At 53.5% G+C, this 23141-nt stretch overlaps 8 protein-coding genes across 8 annotated transcripts; 4 read left to right on the top strand and 4 right to left on the bottom strand.

Annotated features, from left to right (window-relative positions):
* Window positions 1-1958: 1958 nt before the first annotated feature.
* Window positions 1959-5458, top strand: cta3-0 (Calcium-transporting ATPase 3; the record flags this gene model as incomplete). The annotated part of the gene is made up of 3 exons (XM_032023288.1): window positions 1959-2362; window positions 2702-4658; window positions 4709-5458. 3 exons carry the CDS (start codon window positions 1959-1961, stop codon window positions 5456-5458), a joined length of 3111 nt encoding a protein of 1036 aa, XP_031879915.1.
* Window positions 5459-6232: 774 nt separating this feature from the next.
* CGGC5_v000097 (uncharacterized protein) lies at window positions 6233-6984 on the top strand (the record flags this gene model as incomplete). The annotated part of the gene is made up of 2 exons (XM_032023287.1): window positions 6233-6275; window positions 6347-6984. The coding sequence occupies 2 exons, from the start codon at window positions 6233-6235 to the stop codon at window positions 6982-6984; spliced, it is 681 nt and encodes a 226-aa protein (XP_031879916.1).
* Window positions 6985-7644: 660 nt separating this feature from the next.
* On the top strand, window positions 7645-8279 carry CGGC5_v000096 (uncharacterized protein; the record flags this gene model as incomplete). Its single annotated transcript, XM_032023286.1, has 3 exons — window positions 7645-7812; window positions 7883-8103; window positions 8183-8279. The coding sequence occupies 3 exons, from the start codon at window positions 7645-7647 to the stop codon at window positions 8277-8279; spliced, it is 486 nt and encodes a 161-aa protein (XP_031879911.1).
* Window positions 8280-9034: 755 nt separating this feature from the next.
* PAPP5 (Serine/threonine-protein phosphatase 5) lies at window positions 9035-11353 on the bottom strand (the record flags this gene model as incomplete). Its single annotated transcript, XM_032023285.1, has 3 exons — window positions 9035-9869; window positions 9924-10628; window positions 10686-11353. The coding sequence occupies 3 exons, from the start codon at window positions 11351-11353 to the stop codon at window positions 9035-9037; spliced, it is 2208 nt and encodes a 735-aa protein (XP_031879912.1).
* A 1498-nt stretch (window positions 11354-12851) lies between these two features.
* Window positions 12852-13328, bottom strand: CGGC5_v000094 (uncharacterized protein; the record flags this gene model as incomplete). Its single annotated transcript, XM_032023283.1, has 1 exon — window positions 12852-13328. One exon carries the CDS (start codon window positions 13326-13328, stop codon window positions 12852-12854), a length of 477 nt encoding a protein of 158 aa, XP_031879910.1.
* An 814-nt stretch (window positions 13329-14142) lies between these two features.
* On the bottom strand, window positions 14143-15654 carry phoA-0 (Acid phosphatase; the record flags this gene model as incomplete). Its single annotated transcript, XM_032023282.1, has 1 exon — window positions 14143-15654. One exon carries the CDS (start codon window positions 15652-15654, stop codon window positions 14143-14145), a length of 1512 nt encoding a protein of 503 aa, XP_031879914.1.
* A 1671-nt stretch (window positions 15655-17325) lies between these two features.
* On the bottom strand, window positions 17326-19807 carry CGGC5_v000092 (uncharacterized protein; the record flags this gene model as incomplete). Its single annotated transcript, XM_032023281.2, has 6 exons — window positions 17326-17452; window positions 17531-17615; window positions 17677-17734; window positions 18571-18583; window positions 18619-19002; window positions 19068-19807. 6 exons carry the CDS (start codon window positions 19805-19807, stop codon window positions 17326-17328), a joined length of 1407 nt encoding a protein of 468 aa, XP_031879886.2.
* Window positions 19808-20893: 1086 nt separating this feature from the next.
* CGGC5_v000091 (Vegetative incompatibility protein HET-E-1) lies at window positions 20894-22699 on the top strand (the record flags this gene model as incomplete). The annotated part of the gene is made up of 1 exon (XM_032023279.1): window positions 20894-22699. One exon carries the CDS (start codon window positions 20894-20896, stop codon window positions 22697-22699), a length of 1806 nt encoding a protein of 601 aa, XP_031879932.1.
* Between the last annotated feature and the right edge of the window lie 442 nt (window positions 22700-23141).

The following is a 23141-nucleotide window of genomic DNA, read 5'->3' as shown; positions in this document are numbered from 1 at the left end:
CCTGAGGCACCTACCTAAGTAGGTAGGGTTTGATGTATTGGTTGTACTTGGGAATGTAGACAGCAGTAGCAGCAATCAGGAGCCAGGTATCTCTTTGTGTATTCCGTAGTAGATATCCTGAGTATCCCATCTGGTCTCCCCTCGCCTCTTCCATCGTCCGTATCTTTTTACTGCTTGTGCCTGTCGTTGACAGCTGCGTTTGGACGAAGTGCGTGCACTGCCACTCTTGTCGCCCCTATCAGCAGGCCAAGCGCCGTCCGTCCCCCTAGCGGTTCCGCCCCTCGTGATTGGGCGGCCGGTTTCCTCCTTCCCTGATGACGACGACCAGCCCGCTCTCGGCGGACATCGGTGCTCCTTGGCGGCGCCGCTGTGAGCTCCACACCCGGCCTCCCCACGAGTGGACAGCGACCGATCGATGCTCCCCGGGACACGACAAGAGCGGACAGCACAGCGGGCACGCCAGGAAAAGACAAGACGACGAGACTGAGACCAGTGCGAAGGCATTTGGCCACTGGTTTGGTGCTTATAGGGGCTGTGACGGCGATGCGTCACTGCGTTTCTCGCCATTCGACTGCGCTGCAGGGGCTGGACTGCGCTGTTTCCACTGTTCCGCTGTCCACGAGACCGCTGGGGAAGGCAGGGAAACAGGGCGCAGACGACGATGACTGGAGGGCGCATGTTCTTGGCAACATCTTACCCTTTCCACTTTGCGCTCCCGCTCGGTGTTAGTGCCTGTTTCCCCCAGCTGATGATGCCCTGTGGCACCAGGCGAAACACCCGCCACCAAGCCGACTGGAAGGCAGTTACGTGTAGTGTTGTTGCTGGTGTCTTCCTTCCATCGCCGCTTCCCTATTGGATTTGGCAGTCTCGCTGTTGCGCTTTCCTACAACGCAAGGCAGTACTTCCAGTAGAAGGAAGCGACCACCAACCGGGAAGGCACTTGCCCCGTTTGTTCATTCTTGCCATTGTGTAGTGTTCCTTCCCAAGTAACTTGCTGCCGCCACCAGCCACAAGCAGGGCAAGGTGCGATTCCTCACCCAGCCCAGCATCTGCCTTTTTTTTTTTTTTTCTCTCCCCCAAGGTTGACTTTCCTTGCCTCATCTTGCCTTCCACGAGGCCCTGCTACTCTACATCGGATTCATCCAACGCAATCCGTGCCTCTTCCCAAGCACATCAACAAGCATCCGACCAGAACCCCTGCCAACCGCCAAGCTACCCACCACAGGTTCGTTCGTTCGTTATTCGTCGTCGTCGCTACGTTAGACGTGTCTTCCCTGTCTTCCATGGAACAGGTACCTTACATGCCATCATCCCACGCCGCCCATCCCTCCCACCACTTCCCTTGGCTCATTCACTAACAGTTGTGCTGCCAGACCGGCACGGAGCGGTAGCCGTACAGAGAGAGAGACAGACACACGTCCACGCCCGTATACGCACCATACTCAATCGACCGACGGATACCTTCCACTGCCTTTCGGTCTTCACTTCTTCGGCCCTACGTTCACTACCAATCCTAGCGCCCCAGCCAGTCCCGTTCGCTCGGCTCCATTTACCTCCCCCGACCGGCCGCCGTTGTCTGTTTCCAGTACTCGCACACCCCCCAAACACCCAAGAACCAAGACCCCGACGGAAGGGACCTGACGGATACATCCATCTTCATTCCCAGCTACCACCATCCATACGCTATTCAGCACTTGTTACTTTGAACCTGGCCCGTCTTCCCCTCCCTTGGCACAAGTCCCCTCGCCCGGGCCTCAAGTATAACTTGACACCACCCTCCGCTCTTGTTCCACCCTTTCTCTCTCTTCTCCTCCTTATCACCACCCCGATCACCCAAGCTCTACGCTTGCCATTCTCTCGTCAACTCTTCAACAAGACTTTCGTCTGCTGGGCTTTCACAAGAGCACCAACACCCTTGAATCTCGAGCGCCGTCTTTAGCTGAACCTACCGATATCCGATGGGAGAACCCGAAGCCGTCAGGCATGGTGAACAACACACAGCTGCTGCGGAAGTCAACCCCGAGCAGGACGAGCCACCGTCTATACCGCGGCCCCCGCCCATACCCAACCCCGTCCCTCAACGGCCTGCCCACGCCGCCCCTGCCTCGGACATAGGATTTCTCTGGCAGACCGACCTTGAAAATGGCCTCTCCAAGGCTGAGGCGCAAGCCCGCCTCGATCGTGATGGGCCCAATCGCATCGAGGGTGCCAAGGGCCTCTCCATTTGGGAGATTGTCATGAGACAGATTTCCAACAGTCTGACCCTCGTTCTCGTGATCGTCATGATCCTATCTTTTGCCATTCAAGATTACATTGAAGGCGGCGTTATCACCGCCGTCATTCTTCTGAACATCGTCGTGGGGTAAGTCTTTGCCCCCCTCGTTTTGCTTTCTACCTTAGCATAGCCTGCCCTATCTTCTGCCCTCTTCTCCCGACGGTTCTGCTGCACACGCGGGTACTTTTTTTGACTTGCCTGTTTGGTGGAGTGGCTGCATAGTGTGGTTGGTTGAACAAAATACCACTTGCGCCGCCCGTGAGTTGGGTGACACCCCTCCCGGCCGCTCGCCCAGTGAAGTGTACAAGGGTGTCGGCGGTGTGGCGCTTCCCCTGCCCCTGCCCCTGCCCGTGTCATTCACATCTCCACCAGCCTCACGTCTCACACTCGCCAACTCTTCGAATTTCGCTGCTGACAATTTCGTAGCTTTATTCAGGACTACAATGCCGAGCAGACAATTCAGTCTCTGTACGCGCTGTCCGCTCCGACATGTAAGGTCGTCCGCGACGGTATCGCGGAGACCGTCAAGGCAGATTCACTCGTCAAGGGCGATCTTGTCATGATCGCTGTTGGCGATGTCGTCCCAGCCGATCTCCGTCTTCTCGAGGGTATCAACCTCTCTATCGATGAGGCCCTCCTGACTGGCGAGTCGCTACCCATCAGCAAGCACCCTGAAGCCATCCTCGAGGAGGAGGACATCCCTCTCGGCGACCGCATCAACATGGTCTATTCTGCTACTACCGTCACTCGCGGACGCGCTCGCGGCATCGTCACCACTACCGGCATGGAGACCGAGGTGGGAAAGATTGCCATGATGCTGCGCACAACCCGCAAGCGAGACGAGAACGCCTCTCTGCCCAAGCGTGCTGTTATGCGCTTCAAGGCTGCCATGAAGAGCATCCTGGGTCTTGAGGGCACTCCCCTTCAGGTCAAGCTGAGCAAGTTTGCCCTTCTACTTTTCGGCCTAGCCATTCTGCTTGCCATCATTGTCTTCTCCGTCAGCAAGTTCGACATTGATGACCAGGTCCTCATCTATGGTATTTGCGTCGGAGTGGCCGTTATTCCTGAGTCCCTCATCGCAGTTTTGACCATCACCATGGCTGTTGGTACCAAGGCAATGGCGTCTGGCAACGTTATTGTCCGCAAGCTGTCTTCTCTCGAAGCCGTTGGAGGTGTGACCAACATCTGCTCCGACAAGACTGGCACGCTTACCCAGGGACGTATGGTTACCAGGAAAATCTGGCTGGCCGAAGACACAACTGCCATCATTGAGGGCACTACCGACCCCTATGATCCGACCAGCGGCACGGTTAGATGGCCCGGCTCCGCCGCATCGAGCTCGGCCTCTAGTGGAGCGTCGACTCCGACGGTTGAGAAGACCGACGACACCATCCAGACCTCTTCTATGGGCTCATTTCTCAAGGCTATTGCGCTCTGCAACAATGCCTCCGTTACCGATGGCAAGACGGCTACCGACACTGAGTCCATGACCACCGCCACCGAGGTGCCCGTCTCATGGTCCGCTATTGGCGAGCCCACCGAGATCGCCCTCCAGGTCTTCGCTATGCGTTACGGAAAGGGAAAGAACGACCTTGTCTCGTCTGAAAAGACGAAGATGCTCTACGAGTTTCCCTTCGACTCCTCGTGCAAGCTCATGAGTGTTGTCTACGAATTCCCTTCGGCCCCTCGCCAAGTATTCACCAAGGGTGCCGTTGAGGTTATGCTGCAGCGCCTGGCTGAGCCGGAAGCTGTCAAGGCCAAGATCGCCGCCAAGGCCGACGAGCTTGCCTCCGAAGGTCTCAGAGTCCTCTGTGTCGCTCACAGGTTCCTCGACAGCGACGTCAATGCGAGCGAAAGAAACGAGACTGAGTGCAAGCTTCGCTTCCTAGGTCTTGCCGGCTTGTACGATCCTCCCCGTGTTGAGACTCTTGGCGCTGTGAAGCTTTGCAAAACTGCAGGCATCTCTGTGCATATGGTCACTGGAGATCACATTAAGACTGCAACTGCCATTGCCCACGAAGTCGGCATTCTCACCGGAGGGGAGCAGCCGACAGCTGTTATGGCGGCTGGTCAATTCGACGCCCTTAGCAATGAGGAGGTCGATGCTCTTCCCGCTCTTCCCCTCGTCGTCGCCCGCTGCAGCCCACTGACCAAGGTCAGAATGCTCGAGGCGATGCATCGTCGCAAGGCTTACTGTATCATGACTGGTGATGGTGTGAACGACTCCCCCGCTCTCAAAAAGGCGGATGTTGGTATTGCGATGGGCAAGAGAGGCAGTGACGTCTCCAAGGAGGCAGCAGATATGGTTCTCACTGATGACAACTTCTCATCTATCGTCACTGCTATCAAGGAGGGTCGTCGCTTGTTTGACAACATCCAAAAGGTAGTTGATTTCCTTCCCGTTTTGTGAGCTCAGACTAACATGTAGATCAGTTCCTGCTCCATCTCCTGATTTCCAACATTGCCCAGGTCATCCTTCTCCTGATTGGACTTTCTTTCAAGGACCGCAGTGGCACTTCCATCTTCCCCCTCTCCCCCTTGGAGATTCTGTGGGTCAACCTCATTACTTCCTCGTTCCTGGCCATTGGTCTGGGTTTGGAGGAGGCTCAACCGGACATTCTTTTGCGCGCACCCCACGACCTCGGCATTGGTGTTTTCACCTGGGATCTGATCCGCGACAAGATGATTTACGGTTTCTACATGGGCTCCTTATGTCTCGCCGCTTTCACCTCCGTTGCGTACGGCCCTGGTGGCGGAGACCTCGGAAGCATGTGCAACGACGGTTACAACGACACCTGCGGTGTTGTCTTCAGAGCTCGCTCCACCGTCTACGCCACCCTGAGCTTCCTGCTCCTGGTTACCTCTTGGGAAGTCAAGCACTTCCAGCGCAGCTTGTTCAACATGAACCCCGAGTTGTGGACCGGTCCGTTTGCTGTTTTCAAGACTGTCTACAAGAACCGTTTCCTCTTCTGGGCTGTCGCTGGTGGTTTTGTATTGACTTTCCCCGTCATCTACTTGCCTGTGGTCAACCGTGCTGTTTTCAAGCATGACATGATCACTTGGGAGTGGGGTATTGTTGCCGCTTGCCTGGTCGTGTACATCGCTCTTATTGAGTGCTGGAAGGCCGTGAAGCGCCATCTCGGTCTCGGCATGAACCCTCGCGTTCCTGTCGATCAGGTCTAGTCTGCCATCCTAGAATGACAACGAATCCGCTGCAAAGCGAACGGGAGGAAACGATGAAGTGGTTCAACAAAACGGCGCCTTGGTGTCAGTATGACTTGTGGGGTTCGAGCCGGACATAACTCCGGTGCATGGAAATCAGAATTTGGGGCTATTCAACATCAGCCTGACAGGCTCCACGGCCTAGGGTTTCATTTTCGATTCTTTCAACACTCATTTAAACAGAAATACCTTGCATCAGTCGGCTGTAGAGTGAATACTCCAGCCATGAGCGGCAATAAAGCGAGCTGAGTTTGATCAGCTCTCACCACCCTTGGCCTTCTCCAGACGCGTGACCATTGCAGAGTGACATCGGCTAGAAGTCTTCCCGTTGTTGTTGATCTAGAGGGTGAACCACCACCGTGTTACTGGGAAATGTTCTTTTTGGTGCATACTGATGCATTTGACGCCCGGCATACCCCGCGGAGAGGGGCCGAATCTTCCAACATCCTTCAAGGCTTCCGACCCGGTCCCTCCCCGTCCCAGTTTCCTATCCCGGCAACTCACCTGACCTCCACAACGGGTCAAACCGGGGGTTGGGGCAAACGCCGGGTTGCCGATAACCACTGCCAGATCACTTCAAGGTTCATCCAATGCGTCACGAACCCAATTCCAGAAGTCTTTAAAAAGGATTCGACGTCGCGGCGATGAGCCTTCTTCGTACTACATGTGCCAACACCAGCAAGCAAAATCCTTTGAAGAAAGCAGCCGTCATCTGAGCCCACAACGTGACCCAAGATGAAAGTCCTGATTCTCGGGCTTCCTAGGACAGGAACCCAATGTAGGCTATCCAATGGCTATTCCCTCCTCTTTTCATGCCATGACAACACATACTAACAGGTCTCGCCGCAGCTCTCGCCGACGCGCTGATCCAGCTCGGCATCAGCCCCGTCTACCACATGCGCGAAGTCGGGGTCAACAACCACCAGGAGTTCTGGATCCGCGCCATCGTGGACCACATCCCGCCGTTCTCCCCGTCAGAGCAGACGAAGATCACCACCACCCCCTGGACCCGCGAGCAGTGGGAAACCATCCTCGCGCCCTACGAAGCCGTCTCCGACTTCCCGCCCGCGCTCTTCCCCACGGCGCTGGCGGCCGCGTACCCCGACTGCCCCATCATCCTCTCCACGCGCTCGTTTGAGTCCTGGGCGGCGTCGATGCGCGACACGCTGATCCACGGGTTCGTCAACCGCGACCGGGAGAAGAGGAGCCCGATGGAGGGGCTGGCGGCGGCGTACCACTCTGCATGCTGGGGGGGCGACTTTGAGAGGAACGGGAGGGGGTATTGGGAGCGGCACCACGCGGAGGTGAGGGCGTTGGGGGAGGGCGGGAGGCAGTTTTTGGAGTTTTGTCCGGGGGACGGGTGGGGGCTGCTTTGTGAGTTTCTGGGGGTGGATGTGCCTGAGGGTGTGCCGTTTCCGAGGAGTGATGATTGGGTTGAGTATAAGAAGAAGGTTGAGCGGCAGAGGAGGGAGGGGAAGGTTGAGTGAGGTTGCGTGGTGGACTGGAGTTGAACGTTTTGGTTGCAGTAAGAAAAACGCGTATAGATTTTGTTATTTAGCCCCTTATCCCAAGCCGTTTCGGACGCAGAAAAATGCCATCTGAAAATTAACGTATGGAGACTGGTCACCCAATCCGCCCAGAGCCAAGCTGTCGGGTTCATGCATGCCACGCGGACGAGATCTAAGCCTCTTCAAACTCAGAGGGGCGATGCACCATGCGGCTAACTGTGAAATAGGCTAACAAAAGCACAGCCTATGGGAAATTCTCCGAGCAGATAGGCGTGGCGGCACGGTGGAGTGAGGGTCTTTTTCAGTGTGGAGGGACGGCGCAGGGTCCAGCTACGATTTTCTATACGCGTACAGATGGCCTCGCTATACGTGTACTCCGTATATGCCCATGGAGACGGTCTGTCACTGGGGATGAATGCGTATGCGTATAAACAACGAAAATGGGAGGGCTTGGCGGGGGTTTGATAAAATACCTACCATCCCGCCTGAGTGTGTTGTGACATTTGGTTATTTCAGGATCCAAGTTACTCAGACCATTTCGCTTCACCACCACCGCAGCTGCCCGCCGTGCACAGCATCTCCCGTCACTACAACGTCAACATCACCGAGCAGTCACCACTCTAGCAGGAAGATTCCATCATGGACAAACTCAGAACATTCTTCGACAAGCCTTTCTTCGACCCGCGCCACAAGACCAAGGTCCACATCCTCCAGCTCGTCATCATGACCTCCGCCATCATCCTCACCATTGCGCGTATGGCTATGCCCGTGATCACGACGCGAGCCAACATGATGGCCCTCACCATGGTTCGCCCCCCCTTCATCCCACCGCCTCAAGACTTCTCTGAATGGCCGCTGATCTTGGACCGCTGAACAGGGCATCAAATCCTTCATCATCATCGGCTACCAGCTCCTCACCGGGCACAAGGAGCGCTTCAAGAAGTGGGCCTCGCTGAAGGCCAACGCGATTCTCAACACGATGGAGATTGTGTTCTGGTTCGTTGCGTTCGGGCTGTTGTTCTCGGCGAACACGACGTTTTGCACGGGGGCGAGTTGTGCGCTGAGTTGGATCGTGACGCTGCTTTGCGCGGTGTTGATGTGAGTTTTCGACTGGCTTCCCTTCTTTCTTCCCGTTCTATTCTTTTGATGAGGTTTGCTGATACGTGTATTACGACAGCATTCTCGCTTTCCAGACGTCGGTCGTGTCTATCAAGGAGTTTCGGTATTTTAAGAATTATGGGGTTACGTACGAGACGAATTATCCAAAGGTTTAGAGAAGGTCCGAAGAAGAAGAACGGGCGGAGTGGTCCATATCATATGGATACAGGGACCAATGATTGGCATGGTTTCTGCTATGGATTATGGCACTTTAAGAGGATAGAAGTCTTGTTGGGACAAGTCGGGACCAAGGCGTTGGGGCGTGGATAGTTTTATAGATGGACCTTCGGGATGGGGGCGGCCAACTGACGAGAGGAACATCGAATTGATACTAACATACGAATCGACCATTCGCGATTTTCTTCGCGACTTTCTTCCGTGCGTCTTCCTTCATGTCTCACTCACCATCTCGGGCCCCAACAGGCGACGTGCCCTAGCCACAACACCCGAAGACCTGGGAACTTCATCGAGTCGCGACATTGGGTCTCGCCTAATTCGACTCGGCGTGGGGGCGGCAGCAACTCTGGGGTAGGATGACGGCGGACGATAGCGACGAAAACGATGAGCGACGACGACGACCGATGTTAACGACTAAAGAAAATAGTAACGACGGTTACTGGCTATAATGAATAACGATATCGACAACGACGGCATCGATAACGACGAAGGATGATAACGACAGACAACGACCACAGAAGACGACGATGAAGACCGATGTTGGCGACTAACTACAACGAAAACAACGACGACGATGATAGCGAGCACACAGGAAACTTACTTAGTCACTCTATAGGGAATATAGGTAGTCTAGGGTAGTCTACTTCTTCATACCTCCCTCAGCCTACTCCTTCTAGTTAAGCCCCGGTCTACTCTAGTTATGATACTTATGCACGGTGCCCACTGTCTCGCCCTCGCCTATGTGGATGACATGCGCCGTGCGGGCTTGGTCCTTCGCCCACTTCTGCAGCTGCGGCGCGAGAACTGCGTAAGCGCGCGACATTGAAGTGAAAGCCCCAGCCGTGTAGCTGGAAAGCTCGCCCCATCTCTTGATAGCTGGCTTCGATCCCTTGCGCATATCCTCCATTGACGTATTCTCGAAGATGAAGCCTGTTGCCTCCAACGCCTTGATCGTCCGCTCCAGGGCCTCCCTCATCTTGCCGCGCGCCAGGGCGCACTTGCCGAGGGACAGATGGCCGTCCCAGGACCCCAAACGCAGGGCTCCCTCACGGCTCGGGTAGCTTTGGTCCAGTTCTCTCACAAGTCTCGGGGCTTTCAGCTCTTGAGCTAGAGACGTCTTGCAACCCCGGAGGGCCTGAAGCATATCCTCCCGAAGAGCCTGACGCTTCATGAAGACTGCCTTTGGCGTCATCTTCTTGTCGAGGCAAAGCTCGCATTCGCAGGTGAAGCCCCATCTCGAGAATCGCTTTTGAGTCGCCTTATAGTCGTCTCCGATGTCGATTGACTGGTAGCAAAAGACCAGCTCTGTGCCGGCGGGCATATCCCGCGACGCGCGGACGATCATGACGTCTCCGATGAAGGATCGACAGCAGTTCTCCAAGCAAGAGTGGTTGATATGGGAGGCGATGGTCCAGATGCCACAGGTAGTGTGTCCAATTTCCACTTTCTTGCCGGGTTGTGGGAGGTTGGCAAGCATCGTGCGTGGGGCGCCGCAGCAGTTCAGGCTGATGGTCCTCTCTACGAGGAACCTGGGAGAGAGTCAGCGAAAGGATCGTAGGTGACGCAGAGAAAGATGCACTCACGTGTCAACCGGGGGATCCTCTCCCTCAGACGGCTTGACGGCGCGGTAACCTCCTCGGTGAAGGTCCATGAAACGCGGCATCAGACATGGGTTGTGGTGCAGCTTCTGTACAACGGAGGACACAAGGTTGGCCTGGCCGCCCATGCTCGATCGATTCGTACTCATGTTCATCAAAACCTTGACATTCTTGCGACTAACGGGGTCATCTTCGTCGGCGTAGCAGTAGGCGAAGGCCTTCTCGCAGAGGAGCAGGTCACCGGCCTTGACGGCCTTGGTGACGAAGAGACCGTTGCCACGTCCTGGGGAGGCACGTACGTCGACGGGCGAAGAGTATGTAGCGCAATCGATGATAGGTGGGGTTAATTTGGCTTGCTTGTACATCGAATTCCATGCGTACTCGCCGGTTTCCATCTCGCGAAGACGGAGACGGGTCTTCTTGAGGTCGCTCTTGGCGTCCCTGTTATCGGGATTGAGGTCGAGGACCTGGACAAGTTTACTCTCGGCCAGGCTGAACTGCGCCATTGCGTAGTGCGCCTTCGCCTCTCGGAAGAGACCCTTTTCGGTCGGATCGCCGCCATCGCGAGCTCTGAGGGCATCTTCGAGGGCCTTTTCCGGGCGGTCGAGGCGTAAGTTTGCCAGAGAACGGTTCAGGAGGGCTGCTTGCTGTTCTTTGGTGGTCGTGGCGAAGCTAAGTGCATCGGAGTACCTACCAAATGTTAGATGTGCGAACTCGTTTGATACTCAGTGATATTGTCAGACTTACAGGCGCTCAGCAGTGCTCCAATCCTGTTCGGCGACCGCCGCGTTGCCTTGCAAGCGAATCTGCTCCGAATCACCGTCGATGCTTCTGGGCGCTCGCCACACCTCTGGGACGCGCTCATCGTTGCTGGGAAGAATGACAATGTCGCCAACATGGTCCACTCGCAGACTGTACGAGCCGCTCGGGGTGTCCTTGAAGAAAGGCTCCTTAATGAGGCAGACACTGCCCTGAGGCAAGACGTCGTCGGCCTTGACGAGGCTCTCCTCCGGCTGATTGTACAACTGAAGCAGGACAGCGGTACCCTCTTCGTCTTCTACGATGACCGTGATTGCGCTGGGTCTGTGGGTGACCGTAAGCGTGCGGACAATGACGAGATGACCGCGGTGGTGCTCCTGGAGCTTCATCTTCGAGATCGGCAGCGGCGTGAGGGCCCGAGCTGGACGGGTGCAAGGAGGGTACGGCGGAGGCACTTGGGTGGTGATCATTCTTTCCATGCCGTCGGGGAGCCCTCTGGAAGAAATCGCGGCGTTGAACTGGCTGACCAAGAGGGAGGAAGGCAGATGGTCGCGGGGCGTCTCGCCTTTCCGACGGTTGGAACGCTCTGCATCGTCGATGATTGCTCGGAATTGGGCCGCCATCTCCGATGACTCGGAGACATCCTTGATATCCATGGCGAAGTCCGTGGGTATTGATGTGGCGACGAGGAGTGTCAGCGGGATTTGACGAACAGAGGTCAGGGAGAAGGAGAAGAGACGATGGAGATAACGATAGAGACGATCGGAGACGATGGCAGAAGACGACCACAGCGGACTGCAGCAACCACAGCAGCGACGACGGCAGCAAGAACGCAGGAAATGGAGCTGCGTAGACCCAGGAAGATTAGGCGATCTCTATGTACCCGCCTGAAGAGTTTTCATGCAGTTACCAACGAACAAGACGCGTGACGACAAATCGAATCTGCTCACTACCTAACGTGGGAAACTTCCATGGTCGTCGCCGAGAAAGAGGCCTAATCAAGGAACCAACGAAACAAGTCGGCATGCCTCAGCTTTTCCAGTTGGTGCTTTGTATACACAAGTTCAAAAAGGGCACTCAGACACGCAGAAGAAAGTGGATGATCTCCTGCATCAACCCAACTGGCATAGCTGCTGTACGCAAGAAAGGCTCATGCTTTAGGGTCAAAGAAGACTTTGATCACAAAGAAATGTCATCAGTTGAAGTACCTCTATCCTACTAGCCATGCGATAACCAAGGACTGACAGTCTGACTCTACCACGTGATGGGATTGTCAATCTTGCTGTCGGCATGGATCCCACACTCCCTAAACCGGTTGACAAGGTTCGTGATATCATAGCCCTCGCCATCAATACACACCTCTCTCAGATGAGGAAATTTGCCCCATTCAATTTGATCCGCCAGCCATAACAAGTCTTTGGCAATCTCCCAACTAATCCCGGCAAGATGAAAACGCTCGAGAGAGGCAGGAAGGTTTCTGATTGGCATGTTGTATCTGTCTTCATGCGCCGCCTTATCGAGGGAGTTCATGCTGATCCACAGGCTCCTGAGCTGTGTAAAGTCTTTGAACGAGGAAAATCGCCTACTGAAAGGATCCTGTCTATTGTTTGGACGGAAGTCCAAAACAACTGTATGCAGGGACGACGCATGATTGCGACTGGTGATGGCGCGGTACAACTCGCCGGGGTATATCTCCAGGTAGTCATCCTCAATCTCATGCATTGCCTTGATGTAGATGAACGTTTCTAACATCTCGCAAGGCTCAATGGTGGATGGCAGCTCAGCAAAACCGGCATACACGCCGTGAAGAACCAAAGAACGGATCTGAGTATTCCTGGGTTTGACAAGCAAGCGCAGAAGACGATAACGTTGCAGAAATAGGTCGCAAAGTTTCGGAGCGGCGATAAATAAATTCTTCAGATCTTCGTGTGATACCCCACTAGGCTCGCTTTCGTCCAGATCGTGGCCTGCACCACGACGGGTGCCTCTGAGAGCAAGCGACTGGAGAACTGGGAAGCGAATGCCTTCCATCAGGCCGCAAAAGGTGCCAATGAAGTAAAGGTGAGGCACTGAAACTTCCAGAAAGAGCTCCTCCATGCATTGTAGGTGCAGCAAGAGCAGAATAGAGGCCATAAAGGTAGAAGGGACTGATCCTTATTTACAAAACTCATAAACTGCAAACCCTCGCCCACGCATGGGTCCTATGGCAAGGAGACTGAGACGACTGTTGATTGTGATGCCCAGAGAAGCAGCTGTCTGCTCCAAGAACATGATATCGGCTTCTTGTAACGTCTCGAGGTCTTCGAATTCGTCGATGTGTATGTGGAAGTCCCTGATGGATTTGCGAATGACGTCGTTCCATCGTACGAGCCGCAAGAGCGATATCATTTTCGACGCTGCTCTCTTTTCAGTGATGCTGACTGATGTGTAGGACTCTCTAAACAAAAGCCTGCGAAACTCCTTGTTGACTAGAGAGAGGTTCATAACAGCTTTTTGCACCTGATGAAGGACGTGGTCAATCTCTTCATCAGTGGTGTTTGTGTGGAGCACGTGCCTGGTAGAGCGCTCGGATCGAAGGACAGAGCAGATGATGATAATAATCTCCTTTGGGAGGTCGACTAGTTGCGCCATGTTGAAAAAGCCAGGCGGTGTGGCGCTATGAGGTTAGATGATGTAGAGCAAGTCTGCTGTTGTGTTGGTATGGAGCTTCTGCCTGTGAGAAGGAAATATTTAGATAAAGGAGCGTACGAGCTGTGGCCACAATGAATCGACATAGTTTGCAAATGGCAGGTCAGGTTATTTCTTATTGCAAGGGCGGCAAAAGAAGAAGCATATGACAGTTGGGTTAGATTATCTTGAATGGCAGGGTAGGTTTCCACGCGTATGCGAATCATAAGTCTAGAACATGCAATCCAGTGTCAATAAGCTTCAATCTTCCCAGAAGATCAGACAAATGTGGAGGACGCCGCCCAATCTGCTGTTGGTAACCTTATTCTTTCACTCTTGCTCGAAAACCTAATGCATCGGAGGAGGAAATATTCATCGCCATGTCGAGTCGAAGGCAGAAAGACCGAAAGGCGAATCGCCTTCAAGGCATAGCAAAGACGATGCGTGAGTTGCCACATCCACCTAAGCATATCCCTCTTGGCATATCCATACCAACTGGCCCGCTTCGTGAAGGAACTTATAGTATAGGACTAGAGTAAAACTTGCCCATGGGTCATTTATTCGTAAAATGAACAAGACTTGTCACTTGGTTTATTTTCACTAAGCAAATGAACACTGCTTTGCTTTTTATGGGTTTAATATTGACAGCTATCTACACCAATCATAAATACAAAGGTTGAATATACATGTAGAAGTATAAGACACTCATTTGACCAAAGCCAACTCCGTCCTCACCGCCAGACAGCTCAACTCCTCGCATGCAAGCGACTACTGGTGCTTAAGCAGGGTAGACGCGAATAGGGGTCTCAATGGGCTCAGGGGGAGTGAGACCAATGGTGACCTCGTAGCCCTTGGGGGGGTGGAGGGCATCAGGGAGCTCGATGATGTTCTTGTAGTAGTCGGGAAGGCGGGATCCGTACCAGAGCTTGGCGATGGCAGGGAGGATGGAACGGTAGCCACCACCGAGGATGTCCAGGTTGGGAGCGACGTACAAGTGGGAGGTGTTGGAGTCACTGCTGAAGACACCGCCGTAGCTCTGGTTCCAGTAGTAGTTCTCGAAGATGTCGCCGGCGATCTTGTTGCTCCACTCACGGATCTTATCACCAGTCTTGGAGCCGACAAAGTTCCAGACGTTGGCACCGACGTCCCAGCGGCCGAGGGTGTGGAGATCCCAGTTGGCCTGGACGGAAGAAAGCTCAGAGTAGTGGTTGTAGAAGGCGTTGTCCTTGGTGCCGACAAGCTCCTTGGGAACGGCAGAGCCGAGGAGGATACCGGCGACGTGGTTGCGCTCGAGAGGGTACTGGCCGTTGGCCTGCCAGGTAATGTAGACGAGGGTGCGGCCATCGTTGAACTTGGGGTCCTGGAGGAGGGGCTCGACGAAGCTGCGGGTCCAGTTGCAAGAGACAGAGATGTTGGTGTCGTGGCCGTTATTGTACAGGTTGGGGGTGACGAACAGCCACTGGGGAAGGCGGTCGTTCTCGAGGTCCTCGTAGAAGAGAGTCAGGTTCTTGATCTTGGCCAGGCGGTCGGGGTTGAGCGTAACGGAGTCGAAGCGGACGAGGAGGTTGTGCTTGCGAGCGTAGTCACCCTCCTCCTCGTTGTCGTACTCGAAGCCCTCAAAGCCGGTGTAGGGGAGACCCTCGTTGTAGTCACCCCAGCTGATGCCCTTGTCCTCGAGGAGGTCGACAATGGTGGAGACGTTCTTGTCGACCAAGAGGAAAGAGTCGCTGTTGGTGCCGAAGTCATCACCGCTGGCGGGGGCGACGTAGTTGGGCTGAGAAGGGGTGCCAATTCCGTACATCTCAGTGAGCAGGATACCCTGGTTGATCAGAGCCTGGCAGTTGGGGTCGGCGATGGAGTTGTTGTAGGCGGTGGTCTCGAGGTAGACCTGCATGATGCGGTCGAAGACCTTGCCCTTGACGTGAGAGGTAGGAGACTCGGTCTTGGCAGTAGCGGCGGCGGCAGCCACATCGGCGCTGGCAGTCGAGGTGTACTGGATGTCGGCCGCAGTGTTGACGGCAGTGGAAGAGACACTGGCAGAGATAGTCGGAGTACGGTGTCCGTGACCACCGTTGCCGTTGCCGTTGCCATTTCCGTGGCCATTGCCGTTGCCATGGCCATTGCCCCAGTCGCCGCCATTGTTGTTGCCCTTGCCGTGGCCGTAGTCGTTGTCTTTGCCATTGCCTTTGCCATGGTCCTTGTTGTCCCAGTCATTGCTTTTGCCGGCATCGCAAGCAGGAGCAGCCGCGGCGATGCTCGCGGCGGCGAGAAGCGCAAGGAAGCGAACCATCTTGGATTCTTTGGTGTAGCTCTGTTGTCAAAGAGAGTTGTTCTGAAGAGAATGAGAATGGAATATCAGAGAGTGAGAGTCCTCAAGAGAGAGAAGAAAGTGAGAGATGTGGATGCGGATGAGGAAAGAAAAACTTGACTGGAATCGCGAACATGATCTCTGGTTATATAGCCTCTTCCATACTTCATTTTCGATGTTGTCTCTCTGGAAGGAGGAGAAATTCGCTGCTAGCTGCGATGGGTCCTTGCCCTCGCAACTTGCCTGTGCTTGCCTGAGCATGTTGCGAGGTCTGAGAACGAGAGGCTTGCCAGCCCCGCCTGGAGAAGCTCATTGTCGATGTTGGATCCGAGCTCAATGAAGACTCAGCACAACCCCGAGTAGCATAGGAAATAATTTCCCGTTTCCGTGTTCAAGATTGACATCCAGATGCATAGGGCTGAGAGCTTACAGCTGGGCCGGACCCGCAAGGACCCTGAAAATAGTACCCTTGGACAGAAATGTTTGCAAGCCTGTCTGAGTCCTTCTCAACCGTTCCTACCGTTGCTAGATGATCGCAGGGGCGCTGCTGCTCGAATATTAGGTCGTTCGTCTGAACGCAGAGCGGAAGCCACGAAGCTTAATTCCCTTCAGACGATGCTAATTGAGCACTATTTTGCGGGTTATGTGGTCTGGGCTCTCGGCGTGGCTTGTTGCTTAAACCGACTTAGTCTTAGGAGGGAATCCCAAAACCCGGGGAAGCTGATCCTGCACAGAACAATCAGCAGCCATAGCTCCAACTGTTCGCCTGATGAATCCGTGTTCGGGCAGTCAATGGCACGCTACGAAAGCCGGATAGATCGGGGTTGAACCGGCGCTATGGTCAACGAATCTTGGCATGGGAGCTATTTTCTGACTGTTGTAAATGTTGACGAGGGAAAGAAAACACAGCTAGCCTAGGAAACTAGCCGCGTCGAGTAATGTTGGACTTGAAGTTTTCACGTTTGGTGAAAGTGAGTCCCGGCGAGCCAGGGCCATCACGGATACTACTTCAGAGCAGATGAGCAACATATCAGATCGTCGAGTTGGGAAAGTATTGATACATAATACACAGTCAATACAAAAGAACGCGAGTGTGGGGCAATGACCCGGCGACGATCAACCCTTGGACTCTCGGGTGCCCGATGCTAGCGTGGACTAGCTTGCTGGCACTCGGATCCGAAGGCTTGCATATTGTAAAACAATGGGCTACCGGCGGTTAGACAACCTGGAGGAGAGGCTTTCTCTTAACTCCTGCAATTGAACAACGACTGCCATGCAAAATGGTTGGCATGGTAGCTGTCTTCTTCCCGGACTGATCCCGGTCCCTTCAACCACAAGATATTATTGGAAACAAACGTTGCATACGGCGAAGAGCGTGAAGATCCCAACTGGTCACTTAAATTGAACATACTCAACGTAGTTTAGTAGTATCTGAGCAATTGAAACATCATTGCTTCTCTGAGGCACTTTACATACTACCTCCCATGGAAGTGAGCTCAAGACGTGCAGCGATGAAAATTGCACTGTTCATTTTGATTTCAAACCCCACGAGATGAATGCATCAATAGCTACATGTACAGAATATTTTGTGAAGCTTGATTGCGACCGTGTCCTGGGGAATGAATGCAGCAACAGACACGTTGTTATCAAAATTTACTGCTTCCAAACGGTGTACGATTTCATCACACCATTCTGCCAGTCTTGGAGGATGTACGACGACCAATCCACGCTCTGGCAAGTTGGCTCCCAAGTCTTAGCACTGCCAGGACAGTTGTATTCGCTGTAGCCTTCATGTCAGCTTTGTTTTACCGAAATCGTCGGTGGAATCATGCGAAAGAATAGACTTGTCAAAACTTACTTGTAAAATCTGACGCATGAGTTTCCCTTCAGGATGACCCAATTTGCCTTTTGAGCCCAACCATCAGGACCGCTTTGCATGTTCACTTGAGCATCCAACTGTTAGTATAATTGATGGAAGACATTTAGTGTGAGAGCTGTACTAACCGCAACTACCAGCTGCAGGGCAGACCTCATGCTCTTCATAGGGCTCGCCGAAAGTGCTCTGCATGAATGTTAGACTAACCTGATCAGTGCTGCAGACTGCAGAGACCAAGGGGGCGAAAAGAGCGAGACTCAAGAGCTTCATTGCAACAATGCGTCTATATTGGAAGAGGTCGAAGGCGAAGTGAATGAAGCTGAAAGAATCTGCAGGCTTGACATGAACTCATTCATCAGCTTTTCGGTTTGACCTCAAATCAGGTCCATTTTATAGTTTCTTACGGCCCCCAAAATCTCATATGTCTCCCTTCCAGGCAGTTGCATCGCTAATTTCTGACCTCGTAGGATGCTGCAACTTTGGCTCAAGTGCGACTCAGCCAATGAGAGTAGTCCTGTCTCCAAAACCACCTTCCTAATCTCATCAACACACGGAGAAGGATACCTTGTTATCCAATAGCTTCTGGCCAAGCTGGCGCTTTGGAAGAAAAAGTGCGAGAACTCGTATTGAAACCCACATATGTATGGCCCGATGTGCTCATGATAGCTGTTGAGCAGGAAGACACAGGAGCTGAGCAACGGCCAAGCATATAGGATCGCGGCCCTTGCCGATGCAATGCTACGGCCCGTCTTGGCGCTCGGGACATCAATTAGATGCCTGGAAGTCTTTCCGTGGTTTCTATGCAGAAGTCGAATTTAGCGATGGATGCCGCGCATGGCAGCGCTTTGGGTCGTTGAGCCCTGGTTGGTTCTGAAAATTCGTATGGTTCGAGTGCTTCCGAATCGCAATGGGTCTCTGTTACCTGTAGAGAAAAGTCTAGGCTTTATGCAGACTCAGTCGCACCCTTCCTCGCCTCCTCGGCCCATGCCTTACTTTCTCTCCTCAGTTCCCTTATCACATACCAAAACGTAGCACCTGTCCATATTCCAGCCCACACGAACGGCAGCGACCAGCCGATGGTGTAAGCAACATCGCCGTCCAGAGTGAAAATCAACACTGTGCAAAGCACGGCGCAAGCTTCTGCCCCGACGGCCCAGAACACACCCAACCGTCTCAGCATTGCTCTGAATACATGGCTTGCTTCATATCTCCTGTCCAACGCGACTCTGAATTCCGTTCCACCGGATCCGTCGACGGCACAGATGTCTTCGATGAGACTGTAGATTCCAGGCCGTAGTTGCGCGCCTTTGGGAATAGACGAGATGCGGCAGGGTGCGGGGACGTGGAAATAGCGCATAGTGTCGACTAACAAGAGTTCGGTGCCGAAAACGAAGAGCATCGTCGTGACTGGCATAGAGAGCAGGCGGATTGGTGGGTGTTCTGGGACGGTGCCTCTGTGTCCACAATCAGAATCCATCCACTAACATGAGCGATACTAGGTAGTTACCAAAGGACTTACACGATCAGTTCAATCATGATTATGAACCAAGCAAACGAAAAGTTCCAGTGGAACCAGTCCAGGTACCAGCGATGCGCCCCGATGACTCTACACGTGCTCCCCTTCCTCCATAACCGCCAGAACCTGAGGAAGTACTCCAGGATACTGGCTCCTCCAACTGCGGCAGTGACAATTGAAAAGACCGCGTTTGGGGTAAGCTTCTCTTTCTTTTCGGTGGCCGTGTTTGTTCCCGGCCCGACGCCGTACCACAGACCAAAGTATAGAGCTATCGGCATCGCGATGGAGTCGAAGAGGATCAAGGTCCAAAAGAGGAATATCGCGAGTTTACGGGTACGCAGAGTGTAGTTAAGCGGGGGAGGGGTCGGCTGGAACGTGGGTCTCGACGGTCCTCCCTCATCCGCAGGAGAGGCCGGTTGGGCTGCATGCGTCGTAGACGGCCGCGGAGACCGGATAGATACACCCGGAGGTCGGGGGGACCAGGTCGGCGACAGGGAGGATCGCCGGGTCATCGCTAAGGAGGGACGGCCAAAGGGACCATCGTAACGGCGATCGAAGTCATGGCTTGGCCTTGTCTTGCGATGCGTCGGCGAAATAGGAGCTGAATGAATTGGCGAGTTGGTCGTGTTGAAGTTATGCAGGCTTCTCGCCTTCTTCTCGTCGAGGACTAGGTCCGGCTTGTTGACGTCCTTGCTTGAGTCTACTCCGACTGTCCTCTTCTCGTTGTCGGGTGGAGGTGACATGGCGACACGATGACCTTGGGTTATCTGCAAGCTGTGCCGACCGAGTATCGTGGGATCTCGCCTGGAGGCATCGTCGCTGGTAATCGGATGCGGATGGGCCGGATTTGTGGCCCCATCGTGTTCCGGACTACGCTTCTCATCCATGATTGAACATTGGCTGGTGTGTACTTCGAAGTCTTGGGATACGCAAATGTTCGCTTGAACAAATGCAAAGAATGAAAAGAAACATTAAAACATTACCTAGACACAGGGCAATCGGGGTTCTATTAGTTAGTGATCGCGTGGTGCATCAGAACGGTGAAAGACATCCCGTCGCCAAGACGCAAACGAGAAGACGATCATGACCACCTAAAGCTCCAAACGGCAGGTAAAGGGTACAAATGATGGCGCCGGACGATCAGTTGGGAGGAGGTCCCTGAAGAAAGGTCGAAGGCTCTAGAGCATCATTGTGGGACAAGGGTCACAGGAGCAGAGTCTCCGTCGGGGGGGAATGATGTCAGAATGAAGACCGTGGCGAAACCGAGATGCCCTCCCCTGTCTCTGGTGGTGTTCATCTGCCAATTAAGAATGCGGAGGTTGCCGGTTACGTGGACATTCAATCAATGATGCCTCTCGGTTGCATCTGAAGAAAGCATGATGTTCGGGAGTCTCGTGATGATGCTGAGGGCTTTCTATCATGATTGCTCTGGATGCGCCGGAGTGAAGAAGATACTGAAGGGAACATCCTGAATCGACACAGAGATTAACAGCGGAAGATGAGATAAGCTCCGGCCAAGGGCGCTGCCAAGCGGCTGCTGTGGCGTCACCCACTGAAGCTGTTCCTGCAGTGCCCTGAATTTCGTCGAATGTCGCTGAACTCTGCCCGCTTAGTAAGTTCATTCTGCCTTGTGAGTGATAGAGAACAGGCGGTGTTGATTGGCGAAGATCACTGTGCCGGGGTTCACCTCCGAACCCCTCCACTGAAGGATCCGACGATGCATGCCCGACCCCTCATCCCGGCCTCATGAGGCACGGTCGATACGATGACCATGATATTGCTGAGTTAAAAAGGCATCTACTAGATTTACCGAGGCTTCGTTCGCGATAATGCGCTTGATCAACACTCAAACATTGGAGCTAGAAGATTTCGCCAGCAATGATCTTATTCCTCCCTACGCCATTCTGTCCCATACGTGGGGTGACGGCGAGGTGACCTTTCACGATTGGCAGGATGATGAAGAAAGAGCCAAAAAGAAGGGCTTCTACAAAATCCAGTCAACATGCAGACAGGCTGTCCAGGACGGCTACTCACATGCATGGGTTGACACCAATTGCATTGACAAGAGCAGCTCCGCAGAGCTATCAGAAGCTATCAACTCCATGTTCGCCTGGTATGAGAACGCCGCCGTTTGTTATGTCTACATGCCCGATGTTATACAATTACCAACCAAGGGATACGGCACCCATTTTCAAGAGAGCAGATGGTTCACACGGGGCTGGACGCTGCAGGAGCTCATCGCCCCTCGAAACATCGTATTTTACGGCCGCTACTGGGAGATGCTGGGGACAAAGACCGGGCTCGCCACGACTATAACGAAACGGATCACCAAAATTCCCAGAGAGTGTTTGCTGAATGAGCAGCCTCTCTCCAGCTTCAGCACCGCACAGATAATGTCGTGGGCCTCTTCACGTGTTACGACGCGCCCAGAAGACCAGGCGTATTGCCTTTTGGGGTTGTTTGGTGTCAACATGCCGCTTCTCTATGGTGAAGGCTCCAAGGCGTTCGTGAGACTGCAGGAGGAGATCATCAAGATATCCGACGACCAGAGCATATTCGCCTGCGATATGGAAGCTCTGGGTATGAGTGCCCCCATGGCGACGTCCCCACGCCTTTTCTCTCGCTCATCCCAGGTGGAAAGACGAGCGCCTGCCGCCTCTCATACGACAACTCTTCCCCCATTCTACTCCATGACGAATGCGGGTCTCTCTATTTCTCTTCCCCTTGTAGAGACTTTGTCGCCTCATTTTGTTCTCGGAAAGATCAGCTGCATGCTCTCAGGAGACGGCGGCGGATCTATTATGCTGCCGTTGTCTTCACATGTCAGCGACTACCGTCATCAATACACACGCGTGTCTGTTCCATCAGCATGGATCACATTTTTTTGCGATTCGATAAAGAAACTGCTTCCTTTGTATGAGGAAAGTTCCGAGTTCCCCGAGAATTGGGCCGTCGACTTCGACCCGGAAGAGACGACCAACATCATGATCACAATGCCCAAACCAGCCGAACAAATCTATCTTCAGAGAAGAGTTTTTAGTCCTTTGAGGAGAATGGGAGCTAAGGTGTTTTTTCTCATCGTCTTCCCGCGAGGACTATCGCGATATCGTCTTTACGTTGCCGACCCGCCAGAGGCTCTCGAGGAGCGTACAAGCATGATGGCTATGGTGGGCAAGAGTGACGCCGATGAAGTCGGTAGAGGTCTTCTCATCTTCAAGAAAAAAGGCTCCGGTCGAGAAAGCGGGAAATACGTGGCAGTTTATCTCGAGGCAGGGCTGGACGAGGACCTTCCGTTAGAAGAGCGATTTTACGGGTGGCGCCGCAGATGTCGAGTATTTCCGGACTGGAATGTCAATCATACTCTGAAGGACGTCAAACTTTTCAGCGACGAGTTCCTCGGTGAAAGGGGGAGGGCGAGCTGGGTTGGCGACTTCCTAGTGACGGCGAGGACTATGCTCCCCGTCGATTCTCCGCATATACCAGGGACTTCCACCGTCTTAGTAGCGGAAATCATCTTTGATATGAATCGATTTCGGGATATGAGAGGGCGTAAAGGATCAATCAGCGAAACCAACGACTCACAACATTACAGCATGATGCTGCGTGACTCGGAAGGATCAGACGTTGAGCTGTAGGGAAGAGATGGAGCGGTAGAAGTGTTTTGAGCCCGAGTCGACGCACGACTTCAAATTTCGCCTCCCTTTTTCATCTCCATCACAGCCTGTTAAAGCGTTATGTTTATGATTATCAGGAGGTTTGAGAAGGGAAGCAACCATCACACTTGTCATCCTTCTAGAGGCCGACTTAATGTTTCCGGTCGTGTGACCTAGATCAATCATGTTAGTCACTAAATTACTTACAACACACTCAATCACGCAATCTCACACTTGATAAAAAACGCTGGATAGGTTCAAATGCCTCTTATACTCATACAGGCTGCAGCACAGCTGCTCCGGCAGCTCAGCTGACTTGCCATCAACTACCTATGATAGGAAACAAAATACGCCAACACTGGACGTTCTCATATAGTCGTCTGACCGCTAACAATGAAAATTCTTAACTACCTCCCCTAGCCCG

This window comes from Colletotrichum fructicola (genome assembly GCF_000319635.2).
Source record: "Colletotrichum fructicola Nara gc5 chromosome Unknown KSG_Nara_v1_contig01, whole genome shotgun sequence".
Lineage (NCBI taxonomy): Eukaryota > Fungi > Ascomycota > Sordariomycetes > Glomerellales > Glomerellaceae > Colletotrichum > Colletotrichum fructicola.
Note: the sequence above shows the minus strand (reverse complement) of the source record. Positions and strands in the feature narration are given on the sequence as shown.